Source organism: Hylobates moloch, unplaced genomic scaffold (assembly GCF_009828535.3).
Source record: "Hylobates moloch isolate HMO894 unplaced genomic scaffold, HMol_V3 SCAFFOLD_11, whole genome shotgun sequence".
Taxonomy (NCBI): Eukaryota; Metazoa; Chordata; class Mammalia; order Primates; family Hylobatidae; genus Hylobates; species Hylobates moloch.
The window spans coordinates 42,398,061-42,413,537 of record NW_026652286.1 but is presented as its reverse complement, the minus strand read 5'-3'; the positions used below and the strand labels follow the sequence as shown (position 1 = coordinate 42,413,537).

General features: G+C 39.2%; 1 protein-coding gene across 1 annotated transcript; it reads left to right on the top strand.

The window, feature by feature from the left end:
- The first annotated feature begins 6,638 nt into the window (after positions 1-6,638).
- LOC116477342 (olfactory receptor 51I2) lies at positions 6,639-14,892 on the top strand. The gene is made up of 3 exons (XM_032168058.2): positions 6,639-6,680; positions 10,204-11,790; positions 13,167-14,892. Exon 2 carries the CDS (start codon positions 10,432-10,434, stop codon positions 11,368-11,370), a length of 939 nt encoding a protein of 312 aa, XP_032023949.1. The 5' UTR covers positions 6,639-6,680; positions 10,204-10,431; the 3' UTR covers positions 11,371-11,790; positions 13,167-14,892.
- Positions 14,893-15,477: the final 585 nt, after the last annotated feature.

Below are 15,477 nucleotides of genomic sequence, written 5' to 3'. Positions count from 1 at the left end.
CAAGTCAGGTATCAAAGGCAAAAATTCAAATTGTAGGCTTTTAAATAAGAAGTATAAAATATCCTTGAGACAAAAACCTATAAATGATGCAGCAGTGCCTTAACTCAATGATATGTGGTTTGGTATTATGGTTTTTAGATGGAAAACTGGCATCAGGTGTCTGTGATCCTGGATTTTGAAAGGGGTCAGATTTGGCTCACATTTAGAAGGGGAGATATAAGGGTTAAAGGCTGCCTGGAATTTTGGCAAAAGTGTTAAAATTTAGAATAAAATCTAGATACAGAGGTCAGGTGGGCAGTGTGAAGCAGGGAGCACTCACTGGATGGAAGATGCTTTCCTTGTAGCTGGATATACTATGCTGTGGGTCCAGCTGGCAGTGGCATCAGCTCATTCTCCTAAGACTTATAAATTTATGAGCCCTCCAGAATGCCAAGGCTTGCTTGTGTGTGGTGGAAGGAGGGACCACGGAAATAATTGGGAGGGTGGTATCAGTGAAGAGTGAGTTGGGCCATAAGAGAATTGCTCCCAGGAGAATATCTTTCTTGGCACAATTATCCCTGATATAATCATCCACATCATTAGTGTGGTAATCCTTCTTTGATCAGGGAATGTAAACACACTGCATACATGTATGCACAGAAACATAAATATCCATAGCTCTCCCGAGACCTTCACAGATACCCCCTTAGACCTATTTAACTATTTATTTACTAACATTCACATTGCCTCATTCAAATTTACATACATACAAACAGATAAACACAAATATGCTCAGGCAATTCAATTGCCCAGTGCTCTAGTCACTAATTGTATATATTGACACATCAAACACACACTATAATCCATGTATTCTTACGCTGATTATATAGACCAATGTAAATTATAGACAAAACTTAGAAAAACACTGTGAAAGAGACTTATACTTAAAGAAATGATCAAATGTTTTAAATACATTCCCCTGCTTACAAAGCTAAAAATATATATTTCAGATACATATTCACATTCTCATTAACAAGTCAATAAATTATCCAACAAATTCAGATCTCCACATTTATTCAGATTCGTATGTGGAATTTAAGTGTTATGTATTTTTTGTACAAATGCATGCTAGCATCCATATAACAAATTTCTTATGCAAGCACTCCTTTTATTCCATCACTATATGGAACCTAAAAATTATAACCAGTTTATTTCCACCAAACAAACAGATAAAAACAGATTTTTGAGCAACATTTTAGTCTAGATATTATTATCAGCACTGATAGTATACAGACCAATAAAGACGCAGCAGCTACCTTTGCAAAGAACATAAATATTTAAAAACGAATCCATCTAAAAGGCTAAATGTACCTCCAAGCCCTACCTAGAAATATGTTATAAACATATTTCACAACAAAGCCAATGCATTTATCAAAACTTATCTAGTATGCATGTAAGACTTGTGCAGTATATGTTTGAAAGAAATCAAAGAAACTTACCCAAAGGATTATAAATCATGCTGCTATAAAGACACATGCACACGTATGTTTATTGCGGCACTATTCACAATAGCAAAGACTTGGAACCAACCCAAATGTCCAACAATGATAGACTGGATTAAGAAAATGTGGCACATATACACCATGGAATACTATGCAGCCATAAAAAGGATGAGTTCATGTCCTTTGTAGGGACATGGATAAAACTGGAAACCATCATTCTCAGCAAACTATCCCAAGGACAAAAAACCAAACACTGCATGTTCTCACTCATAGGTGGGAACTGAACAATGAGAACACATGGACACAGGAAGGGGAACATCACACTCTGGGGACTGTTGTGGGGTGGGGGGAAGGGGGAGGGATAGCATTAGGAGATATACCTAATGCTAAATGACGAGTTAATGAGTGCAGCACACCAACATGGCACATGTATACATATGTAACAAACCTGCACGTTGTGCACATGTACCCTAAAACTTAAAGTATAATAATAAAATTTAAAAAAGAAAATCAAAGGACTATACAATATATTGAACTACAAATAATAATATAACTGCTGAACTATTTATGGAGAAGTGTACTGTTGTTACAACTTACTTTGAAACGCATCCAAAAGGTGAGCTCTATTAATAAATTAGTAGAAAGATGGATACATCAGAAGATAGATAAGAAATCAAATGCAGCCATAAAAAATGATGAGTTCATGTCCTTTGTAGGGATATGGATGAAACTGGAAACCATCATTCTCAGCAAACTATCGCAAGGACCAAAAACCAAACACCGCATGTTCTCACTCATAGGTAGGAATTGAACAATGAGAATATTTGGACACAGGAAGGGGAACATCAGACACCGGGGCCTGTTGTGGGGTGGGGGGAGGGAGCAGGGATAGCATTAGCAGATATACCTACTGTAAATGACGAGTTAGTGGGTGCAGCACACCAACATGTCATGTTACATGTTACAACATATGTAACAAACCTGCACATTGTGCACATGTACCCTAGAATTTAAAGTATAATAAAAATATATACATTAAAAAAAGAAAGTAGAATAACTCTCAGGTGGTAACCCCCCAAAAAAAAGAAATCTCCACATCCTCTCCAGCACCTGTTGTTTCTTGACTTTTTAATGATCACCATTCTAACTGGTGTGAGATGGTATCTCACTGTGGTTTTGATTTGCATTTCTCTGGCCAGTGATGATGAGCATTTTTTCATGTGTTTTTTGGCTGCATAAATGTCTTCTTTTGAGAAGTGTCTGTTCATGTCCTTTGCCCACTTTTTAATGGGGTTGTTTTTTTCTTGTAAATTTGTTGGAGTTCATTGTAGATTCTGGATATTAGCCCTTTGTCAGATGAGTAGGTTGCGAAAATTTTCTCCCATTTTGTAGGTTGCCTGTTCACTCTGGTGGTAGTTCCCTTTGCTGTGCAGAAGCTCTTTAGTTTAATTAGATCCCATTAGTCAATTTTGGCTTTTGTTGCCATTGCTTTTGGTGTTTTAGACATGAAGGATGTGGAGAAATAGGAACACTTTTACACTGTTGGTGGGACTGTAAACTAGTTCAACCATTGTGGAAGTCAGTGTGGAGATTCCTCAGGGATCTAGAACTAGAAATACCATTTGACCCAGCCATCCCATTACTGGGTATATACCCAAAGGATTATAAATCATGCTGCTCTAAAGACACATGCACACGTATGTTTATTGCGGCACTATTCACAATAGCAAAGACTTGGAACCAACCCAAATGTCCAACAATGATAGATTGGATTAAGAAAATGTGGCACATATACACCATGGAATACTATGCAGCCATAAAAAAGGATGAGTTCATGTCCTTTGTAGGGACATGGATGAAACTGGAAACCGTCATTCTCAGCAAACTATCACAAGGACAAAAAACCAAACACCACATGTTCTCACTCATAGGTGGGAATTGAACAGTGAGAACACATGGACACAGGAAGGGGAACATCACACTCCAGGGACTGTTGTGGGGCGGGGGGATGGGGGAGGGATAGCATTAGGAGATAGACCTAATGTTAAATGACGAGTTAATGGGTGCAGCACACCAACATGACACATGTATACATATGTAACAAACCTGCACGTTGTGCACATGTACCCTAAAACTTAAAGTATAATAATAATAAAATTTAAAAAGAAAAGAAATCAAGCATAATAAAATATTCATGGTAGAATTTACGTCATAAGTATGCTGGTATTCACTGTGAAATTCTTTCAAGTTTTCTGTGTTTGAAATTTTTCATAATAAAATGTTGGGAAATTTTTAATGAAAAAAGGATGAAGTAAGACATAGTCTATTATGCCGTGTTCAAAACACCAGTGAAAATTCAAACTAATACAAGTGATATTGATGTCCTTTAAACTAACCCCCAGCATCTTTTATATCAACTCAGTATTTAGCATGTTATGGGATTTTATGTATTTGACATAACTGATATTTTTATATGACTAAAGAATCAAATTTTTCAGTTGAAGCTATTTTGCCGAAGATTAACTACTTATGTTCAACAAATAAACATTCCCTGCCATGCCTATATCCCATTCTAGGGACATCTATTTCTTCCCCCACAGGTCTCTCTCTCCAGTGGATGCCACAGAAACATGCAGAGCCAACTATAGTGTGATCACTGCCTTCATGGCAGAACTGAAGAGTGCTGTGAAGAGGCACTGATCCTACTTCAGTGGGTAAGGTTTTAGGGATATAGGGACTTAAATCGTGTTTGATAGTGTACCTGCCAGAAGTAGTTCCCAGAGAAATCTAGGCATCTGGCTTTAAGGGAGAAGATTCATTTTGTACAACAGAATCTCTACTCCCTAGAACTCTAAAATGTCAATTACTTTCATCTTTCATGGACTACAACGAGTTGATGCTTTGCATGGTGCTGACCATGAAAATGAAAGCCCCTAGGAGATCATGTATCGTACAATGATAATAATACAATAAGAATGAGGCCAACAAAATGTGCTTCTGTTCTGTACCAAGGCTAAGCCTGTTTACCCTCAAGTCCACTCCTGACTCTTCTGTGACTCTTTATATTACACTTATCCAATCATTACTTGAAGAATATGATGGATAGAGCTGGTTGGGAAGCACTGACAGATGCAAGGTATCTCTTACTCCACTCCCCTGCCTCAGGCAGAGTCTCTAGTGTGAGCTGCATCTCTTCTATGGTTCCAGCTTCCACTGGTTGGGCTCACTTTGCCTGTAGTTCTAGTAACCCCACCTGTGGCTTTCCAGTCTATAGGTGGTAGTAGCTTCCTGCTGCTACAAATCTCTGGACTATGTTACTATCTGCTGGTCAGTTCCTCATTTCTTTTGCAATCTGTATAAATAATTTCCAGGATTAAATATATTCGGTTTTTTGTACTTATTATTATGTTATCACCGCTCAGTCTCAATCCCCTATCTTCTATACCATTTTTTGTGATATTGGGATTGAGCCTCTGCAAACTGCATTCCTCCTTTGCCAACCAGCTCCCAAGATCTACAAATATGGGGCATTAGGAAGCTGGGGCAGGAAGAAGGAAATTGTACCCTACTTCCTTTCTGTTGCTCTTTCCCCAGTGGCACTTCTTCGCCCAAGTACTAGTGGTCAATTCCAGTGGCCTTAGTTGGTTATATTTTGAAGCTTTCCAACACTTCTAGAACCAGCCTTACCATGGCCTCTTAAAGACCTCAGAATCAGCCAGATAAGTCTCCCCTCAATCCCCATCTCAGAGGAGTAAGTCCTAGTCATAGGGAACCTCTCTTCTGAATTCTTGAGACCCCAGAATCACCTAAACAGTGACCACTCCTCAAAGTCTGAGTTTCAGCTTTGCAGCACTCCTGTTTCAAATTTGTAAGGTTTAATCGTGCCAAATTCCTACCTTTGTTCCTCCAGTCCTAGGCTTAGAAGCTATGTCCTAAAGTTGCTGCCTACAATGATACTTTCATATTCCCTTTTTGTCTTGTGTGTTCGCCAATATTTGGTTAACAATTCATTAATTTTTCTCAATTAAAAGAGCTGGTGTGTTTCTTATATTCTGACCAGACCATAACTGAACCCTAATTTTTGTTCCTAGGTTAGATTGTGACTGATCCATGTGAACCCAACAGAATCACTTAATATGATCCACACCCAGTAGACGTTAATCTAAATGAATAAATTAACATTGATAAACGTACTTTTCTGCTCTGATAGCAACATTGAAGGAGAGACTATTGTTGCATTGAGGTAGGGCATTTGTTATAAAAGCCTGACCATTTCTTGAATGGGGTACAAGCTAGAGAGAGATGGCACGGTGTTGTCTTATATCCTATCCAAAAGACTCCAAGATTCCACAAGGGCAATCTAGGTTGTGGAAGGAGTTATAAGCAACCACACAGAATAAAGAGATATCAGCTTAAACTAAGTGGAGAACAAGGAAAAAATGAGAAGAAGCTTCTAAGAATAACCTATCAAAGTAACTGTAAGAAAGGGTCAGCTTTATACACTTAAGAGACCCAGTTAACATGATAACAACTAACTGCAGCACCAATTAATTGTGAACTTTCCATTCCCCCATCTCTCTCTTTCTGGGAGGAGAAGCCAAAAACCAGGGTTAGCACATGAAGGATGAAAGAAGAAAGGATGTAGCTCTGAATGCTGGAAAGTTTGACTATTATTCTAGACTCAACCTTCTAGTTATTCATCAGAAGATATTTTATTATCTGAATGTGACCAGAAAATTTAAAGAACACAGTTTTCATCCAGGAATAAAAAAGAAGAACCAGCCCCACTCAACATATTTAAAGAGACAAGAAGAGTAAAAATAGTCACTTTCTGATTGCACCTCAGTTGATGGGCTTGGTCATCATATCACATAAACCCAGAATCTCCTAGGAGGTAATGAGCTCCTCTCTTATAGCGATTGCCTGTCTATCACTAGAAGATGTTTTGAGTGGAGTAGAGAATTGCTCTGATAGATTGCTAAGTTCTTTTTCAGCTAAAAGAGCACAGGCTTTATTCTCATTAGTTATTACGGACCTCAGGAGACTAAAACCTCCCTGAAGAATTTTCAGACACAAAGTCAGCATCACTGCCCTCTACCACAGGGCCTGTGATGAGACATAAAAGTGGCAGGGATGAATTCACTTCAGCAGAGAGAGGGAAGAACTTGTTCTGTGGGTGTCTCATCAGTCTGTCTTCTGGTGAGTTCTGAAACCCTATAGGAATAAGCCAGCTGATTCTCCTGAAGCCTGCTCCATGAAAGCATTAGACTGGGCCAGGGGTATGGTGGGGAGAAGTGGAAGAGACTGGTGGAAGGTATCTGATAGAAGCATCTTAGTAGAATGAGCAAAGGAGCAGGAAAGATCTCTGGACTTGGGGTTCTTGTTCTGGCACTGCCATGTACTGATTGTGTAACCCCAAGCGATTCATTGAGTCCATACTTGCCATAGTCAATTTCTCTGTGACTCCAAGCTTCAAAGGTCAAAGTTTCTGTGGCTCATTAACATTGCTGCAAATTCAGAGAGGGAAGCAGGACTCAGGATACAGGAATGGTTCAGGAATCTAGAAGGGAAGTGGTCACAACCTATCCCATGACAAACAGCTGAAGCACATGTGGTTTAATTTTGCTCTTCTCTTATGTATTCAGTGATAACAAAATATGTAAAAATCTCCAGGATATTAAAAGGAGAAATCAGCTAAACTTTAGATGAACAATGAATAGCTGATAATTTTCATTATTTATTATCCACGATACAGATTGAAAACTATGGTCTTTAGACAGCCTTTCTGTACATTCCTCCAGCCTCTACCTTCTTTCTGCCCCCATAACAGCACCATAGCAAACTCTCACAGGCATTCTTTGCTTGATTAAAAAGTAAAATAAAGTGAAAGAACATCAAAGCCATAAAGTATCTCAGAGAATGTCCTTAAAAATAAGACATACACCAGGCGTGGTGGCTCATGCCTGTAATCCCAGCACTTTGGGAGGCTGAGGTGGGTGGATCACCTGAGGTCAGGAGTTCGAGACCAGCCTAGCCAATATGGTGAAACCCTGTCTCTACTAAAAATACAAAAATTAGCCAGGCGTGGTGGCAGGCGCCTGTAATCCCAGCTACTGGGGAGGTTGGGGCACGAGAATCACCTGAACTTGGGAGGCAAGTTTGCACCACTGCACTCCACCCTGGATGATGGAGCAAGACTCAGTCTCAAATAAATAAAATGAATGAATGAATGAATGAAAATAAGACACAGGTCTAAAAAAAAGAAATGGATTTTTCTATGCTTATATAGCCTGTACCTTCCAGAGCCAGAGTCAGGACTCCTGACACCCTCAGGATACTTTCTTCTAAACCACCTGGTTCTTATATGGTTTCAGAAATCTCAAGGTTCTAGTTCCAGGAATAGGAGAATTTGTGTTCGGCCTTGGAGACAGGTACTTTTGTATAATTTTTTCCTATGTATCTGCCTTTAGCCACTCACTTTGTTTAAGGGTACCCGTGAAATCTTTGTTCAGAAGTGCATTCCTCTATTTTCCTTTTAAACTTCCTCTCCAATGCCTTAATGATACTTCGAAGACCTTGGTAAGAGAGAAGAGAGTCACTGTTCAACTCCCACTTATCAGTGAGAGCATGTGTTGTTTGGTTTTCTGTTCCTGTGTTAATTTGCTGAGGATGATGGCTTCCAGCCTCATCCATGTCCCTGCAAAGGACAAGACCTGCATGCTCTGCACATGTATCCCAGAACTTAAAGTAAAAAAAAAAAAGAAAAAAAGAGAGAGAAGAGTCTTAAAAGTCTTTAAATTAATGTTTTATCACCTGGTCTCCATAAACTGTGAGGAAAGCTCATCTCACTGGGTCTCAGTGTCCATATCTGTTAAGTATTAAATGAGAAAATAAATGTAAAGTTCTTTGCAGAGTACCTGACATATCACATGTGTTCAATAAGTATTCATTTTCTTTCTCAGTATTACTTTATTCCTATCTGTCCAGACAACCCACAAAATTAGCGATCCCCAAGGTATGGGAAGGGATATAATTCTGGAACAGTCAGGCAGTCTTTCTTCTACAAATACTAAAGCATAAGTCCCCAGACCCAGCATGGCTTTGGCCTTGCCCTCAACAAAATCCTGCTTTCAGCCTGTTTTCTTCTCCCTTCTCTGTTACTTTTACATTGGCTTCGTTCTCTTCTATGTATTGTGATTACTTTCTACAAGACTTTATATGAAGAATGAGAGTGTAGTCAAATGAGAGAAATAAGAGACAAACATCAGTCCTGGATCCCAAGTAATCAGAGTTCTTGAAGAGACACAAGCATATGCAGACTGCGCTCTAAGACCAGAAGGGACACACTCAGTATAAACATGGAGGGACAGCCACTGCCTTGCCGGAAACCATAGTACCTGTGAGTTATGTATTGCTGAGGATATTTTAAAAATGATTCCTGGGGTGACAACGCTTCATTGCACTCCATTCCACAACCTCTGTTACTTTTAGATACCTCATGTTCCTGGGTCTCCTTTCTCCTTCATTCCCTTCAGAAAGAACTCTGAGAGCATGGTCCGGCCTTGCTTTGTTAGAGGTTGGAGAGGAAAGAGAAAGGAAAAACAGCGGTATGTAATTCTGGGGTCCTTCTCTAAAAGGAGGGTGCCCTATTAGCTTGAAATGTCTGCTTAGTGAAAAGCCTTCTAGCCTTCTGTATCCTCATCCACAATGAGGCAATGAACACAAAAGTGTGTCAAAAAGAGAACAATACCATCACTGTGACAGAGAAATGGCTGTAGGAAATAATATGTGAACGCCAGCATAAGAAAAATGGTACATAAATACAAGCCATTAAGGGTTTAAAAAGTTCTTGTGTGGGCTAGTACATTAATATCAGTGGGCAGTCCCCAAGCATGTAGATAAAGTGTTGTGTGAGTATACAAATCTATGTGTCTATGAGTGTGTATACATGTATACATGCTGCATATGTCAGTGCAGACTGAGAGTATGAGGACAAGATCTGCATGTTAAATGGTATAAAGATCAAGAGGGACTGTGTGAATATATTTGCACAACAAGAGTGACTTTATGAGATATGGAGAGAGTATGTGAATGAGCATCTTGTTAGAGTATGAATGAGCTTTCTTACTACCTGTTGTGAAGGTACATTAATGTGTCCTTGTGACTAATGGGTATTTTGAGAGTACATCTAACATGTGAGGGTATGTAAGTTTGTATTAGGAACAATGCTCTCCCACACCAAATGCTAGTGTGCCTATAGAATATTTAAGGACAAATACATAATTTTTCCAGAAACAGATACAGCCTTGTGCCTTTGCACAAATATATGTTGTTTCTGTTGTTGCTTTTTTGCAGTAACTCTGCCAACGAAAAGCTCATGACTGCCTCTGGAGGCAGTCAATTACCTCCACACCCCACTGTCCTTTTCCCTCTCCTTCCAAGCACACAACATGATACAAACTTGCTCTGGGAAAGTCATTAATTAGTGACACATACGAATTAAGCAATATTTTCAAGAAAATATTTAAATATTTCCAAGTGCTACTGATAACACAAACTCTTGACTTTCTTCTCTTGTGGCTATGAATTGTAGTTAGCATATTTCTATTGAATGATGCCTCCAAAATATATGAAAGTTGTAGAAATGTAGTTTAAACATTTTCCTTTTAACTAATTTCTATTATTGAAGTATTTGTCAATGTCTTCCTTCTTCATAAAACAGAGGGAAATATTAGCTCAGCCTGCAGCCTGATCATCATCAAATATGAAGAAAAAGTTTGCCTGCATCATCTCAAAAGCAGTGATTTCATGAATGCATCAGCTTCCATTTATGTCAACATCATCGCTTTGTCTCTTATTTCCTGATTTCTTGTCCTCCAGCAAGTGCAACTGTTAGAATTCTCCAAGTCAGAAGATCTGACTCTGAAAAGTACCCTAAGTTTGTTTTGCTATGGGGTTGTTCAATGTCACTCACCCTGCATTCTTCCTCCTGACTGGTATCCCTGGTCTGGAGAGCTCTCACTCCTGGCTGGCAGGGCCCCTCTGTGTGATGTATGCTGTGGCCCTTGGGGGAAATACAGTGATCCTGCAGGCTGTGCGAGTGGAGCCCAGCCTCCATGAGCCCATGTACTACTTCCTGTCCATGTTGTCCTTCAGTGATGTGGCCATATCCATGGCCACACTGCCCACTGTACTCCGAACCTTCTGCCTCAATGCCCGCAACATCACTTTTGATGCCTGTCTAATTCAGATGTTTCTTATTCACTTCTTCTCCATGATGGAATCAGGTATTCTGCTGGCCATGAGTTTTGACCGCGATGTGGCCATTTGTGACCCCTTGCGCTATGCAACTGTGCTCACCACTGAAGTCATTGCTGCAATGGGTTTAGGTGCAGCTGCTCGAAGCTTCATCACCCTTTTCCCTCTTCCCTTTCTTATTAAGAGGCTGCCTATCTGCAAATCCAATGTTCTTTCTCACTCCTACTGCCTGCACCCAGACATGATGAGGCTTGCCTGCGCTGACATCACTATCAACAGCATCTATGGATTCTTTGTTCTTGTATCTACCTTTGGCATGGACCTGTTTTTTATCTTCCTCTCCTATGTGCTCATTCTGCATTCTGTCATGGCCATTGCTTCCCGTGAGGAACGCCTCAAAGCTCTCAACACATGTGTGTCACATATCCTGGCTGTACTTGCATTTTATGTGCCAATGATTGGGGTCTCCACAGTGCACCGCTTTGGGAAGCATGTCCCATGCTACATACATGTCCTCATGTCAAATATGTACCTATTTGTGCCTCCTGTGCTCAACCCTCTCATTTATAGCGCCAAGACAAAGGAAATCCGCCGAGCCATTTTCCGCATGTTTCACCACATCAAAATATGACTTTCACACTTGGCTTTAGAATCTGTTATTTTGGCTATAGGCTCTCATCAGTAGCATGGTCATCATCATCATCAAAGTATAAGATAGATTGTGTGCTGTGGGAAAAGTAGGCCAGGAAATGGTGATGCAAAACTTGTAACACAAAACAAGGAGTTCCAAATGAATACAGTACATTCACTAAATACCAACAGTATTCTTAGAAAGATAAATATTGGGAGCAATTGAGTAATTAGACAAGTTTTACAGAGGAAGATTAATTTAAGCTAGGAATTATTTTCTATAATAATGAATATCACTAATATAATAATAAACTTAGTCCTAAAATGTATCAAGTACTATTATAAATTATTTGTGTGTATTAATTCACTTAATAGTCATACAAATCCTCTAAGACACAGAGAATTAATTCTTCAGCCTAACATAGATAATTTGTTTTCGGTTTTTTTTTTATTATTATACTTTAGGTTTTAGGGTACATGTGCACAATGTGCAGGTTTGTTACATATGTATCCATGCGCCATGTTGGTTTGCTGCACCCATTAACTCGTTATTTAGCATTAGGTATATCTCCTAATGCTGTCCCTCCCCCTCGCCCCACCCCACAACAGTCCCCGGAGTGTGATGTTCCCCTTCCTGTGTCCATGAGTTCTCATTGTTCAATTCCCACCTATGAGTGAGAACATGCGGTGTTTGGTTTTTTGTCCTTGCGATAGTTTACTGAGAATGATGGTTTCCAGTTTCATCCATGTCCCTACAAAGGATATGAACTCATCATTTTTTATGGCTGCATAGTATTCCATGGTGTATATGTGCCACATTTTCTTAATCCAGTCTATCATTGTTGGACATTTGGGTTGGTTCCAAGTCTTTGCTATTGTGAATAGTGCCACAATAAACGTACATGTGCATGTGTCTTTATAGCAGCATGATTTATAGTCCTTTGGGTATATACCCAGTAATGGGATGGCTGGGTCAAATGGCATTTCTGGTTCTAGATCCCTGAGGAATCATCACACTGACTTCCACAATGGTTGAACTAGTTTACAGTCCCACCAACAGTGTAAAAGTGTTCCTATTTCTCCACATCCTCTCCAGCACCTGTTGTTTCCTGACTTTTTAATGATGGCCATTCTAACTGCTGTGAGATGGTATCTCACTGTGGTTTTGATTTGCATTTCTCTGATGGCCAGTGATGATGAGCATTTTTTCATGTGTTTTTTGGCTGTATAAATGTCTTCTTTTGAGAAGTGTCTGTTCATGTCCTTCGCCCACTTTTTGATGGGGTTGTTTTTTTCTTGTAAATTTGTTTGAGTTCATTGTAGATTCTGGATATTAGCCCTTTGTCAGATGAGTAGGTTGCAAAAATTTTCTCCCATTCTGTAGGTTGCCTGTTCACTCTGTTGGTAGTTTCTTTTGCTGTGCAGAAGCTCTTTAGTTTAAGTAGATCCCATTTGTCAATTTTGGCATTTGTTGCCACTGCTTTTGGTGTTTTAGACATGAAGTCCTTGCCCACGCCTATGTCCTGAATGGTATTGCCTAGGTTTTCTTGTAGGATTTTAATGGTTTTAGGTCTAACATTTAAGTCTTTAATCCATCTTGAATTAATTTTTGTATAAGGTGTAAGGAAGGGATCCAGTTTCAGCTTTCTACATATGGCTAGCCAGTTTTCCCAGCACCATTTATTAAATAGGGAATCCTTTCCCCATTTCTTGTTTTTGTCAGGTTTGTCAAAGATCAGATAGTTGTAGATATGCGGCATCATTTCTGAGGACTCTGTTCTGTTCCATTGATCTAACATAGATAATTTGTTGTCCAGTTGACATTCAACACTAATCTATCTCTAGTGGTCAGTGCAGCACCCAACCAGTACAATATGGCCTGACGGTCAAACTGGCATCATTTAACATTACCATTGCTGCCTCTGCTTCCCCCACCACTGTCATTCTTAAACACTCATACATTGCTTTAACTTCACAAAGTGAAATCGGATCAACTATTAGAACTCACCATAAAATGTATGAACAAATGTGATCTAGGTAAACTGATAGATATTGACATTTAGGAAAATCTCCAGATTCCTCTTTACTTCTTTTATCTGCCCACCACTCAATCCTCACCGACAGAAAATAATGTTCAATATCTGAGATATCTGACTCATAGAATTTTGGGGGAAAGGGGGAATTGTGCTAGGGGCACAATTTCTATTTCTCTTTGCTTCTTGAGATTTTAACTGTCTTCCACAAAATGACATGTTAAGAGATGTTAGAAATTAAGACATTCTAGGATTTCCAGTTGCAAAAAAAAAAAAAAGCAAGCCTAGGATAGACAGACTAGAGCACTTATGATTTAGATACAGGAAAATAATTCTTTCAGACCCTTTCATATGCTTGCCTTGATACCAGAGGTGGGATATAGTAAGAAATTCCTTGGTGCTAATTTTGGTGCTGTCATACTAAGTTTAGATTTACTTGTAGATCAAAAGAGAGAGAGGGGTGGGGGGAGAAAGAGAGAAGGGGGGGGAGAGAGGGGGAGGGGGGGAGAGAAAGAGAGAGGGGAGAGAGAGAGAAAGATAAAGAGAGAAAGAGTAAGAGAAAGAGAGAAAGAGTAAGAGAAAGAGAGAAAGAGTAAGAGAAAGAGAGAGAGAGAGAGAGATGCACTATGTAGTCTAACTTAACTCACCATGGAAACTCATCCAGAAACCACGTAGTAGCAAAGCATATTGTTATCTAGAGTTTTTTTCTCTTTGTACAAAGCTGTATTGAGGAAATACCAAGAAGAGAGAGAGTCAGAAAGAGGGAGCTATTTTAAAAAGGAGATAATGTAAGTACTTGGGATTCGGATTTTTTAAAAAATGTCTACAGGTACAATAAGACACCAATAATATATGTGTCCTGGCCCACTAAATAGATTGCTTTTAGAAGAATGTTTGGATAGCATAACTTAACATGATTTCCAATGGAAAATTATTAGAATATTTAGTGGTTTATAGTCTTCAGTCAATTTAAATAATAACTTTTCTGATTCATATAAGAAGCTCTTATTTCAACATGAAATAATAATTTTAATGCTTTCATATTTTAGTTTCAAATATACACAACAAATATCTAAATGCAAAGGCAAGGCTTGGGGAAGCTGCCAAATGAAAGTAAACTCTGATTCCTACCTCAGAAGCAGCAAGGGATACATTCTTAGAAACCCAATGGTATAACATAGAAAGGGCAAGGGGCAAGGAACAAGAAAATATGAGACTCCCAAAAAGCCTCTGGCTCCTTTGCACCTTATTTTCACCTTCCTTTTTTCAGCATTAATTAAAAGAGCTACTGATTTTCAGGTTCTAGTGGAAAATGCACATTTATATTTTTCCCTCCCTCATGAGGCAGGTACCATAAGAAAAATGTAGGGCCACTCCTGCAGCTGTAATCCTAAAAAGGCCTAAGTTAAGCCCTGTTTTTGTTTTTTTGACCTTGGGTTAAAAACTCTTTAACTTCTTTTTATTTAACATGATCTTTTTTGAACTCAACATTTTCCCCTATTGAAACAGCAAAAATACTTGAATTTTGGCTTAAAATAAAGGTAAAAATCAAACTTTGTTTTTGAATTCTTTGGTTACTTTTTCTTTGCTCAACTTTTAATTTCAGGCAGTACATGTGCAGGTTTGTTACATGAGTAAATTGCATGTCACTGGGGTTTGATGGACAAATTATTTCATCACTCAGGTAGTGAGCATATGATATTTCCTGCCCAAATCTCAGGTTGAAATATAATCCCCATTGTTGAAGGTGGAGCTTTGTTGAAGGTGGGGCTTTGTGGGAGGTGACTAGATCATGGGGACAGATTTCTCACGCATAGTTTAGAACCATCCTCTTGATGTTGTTCTCATGATAGTGAGTGAGTTCTCATGAAGTCTGGTCATTTAAAAATGTATGGCACTACCTACTTCCCTCTCTATTAGTCCTCCTCTGGACATCAGATGTGCCTGCTCCATCTTCACCTTCCACAATGATTGTAAGTTTCCTGAGGCCTTCCCAGAAGCCGAGCCGATGCCAGCATCATGCTTCCTGTAAGCCTGCAGAACCATTATTTCTTTACAGCAAGGTGAAAATGAAT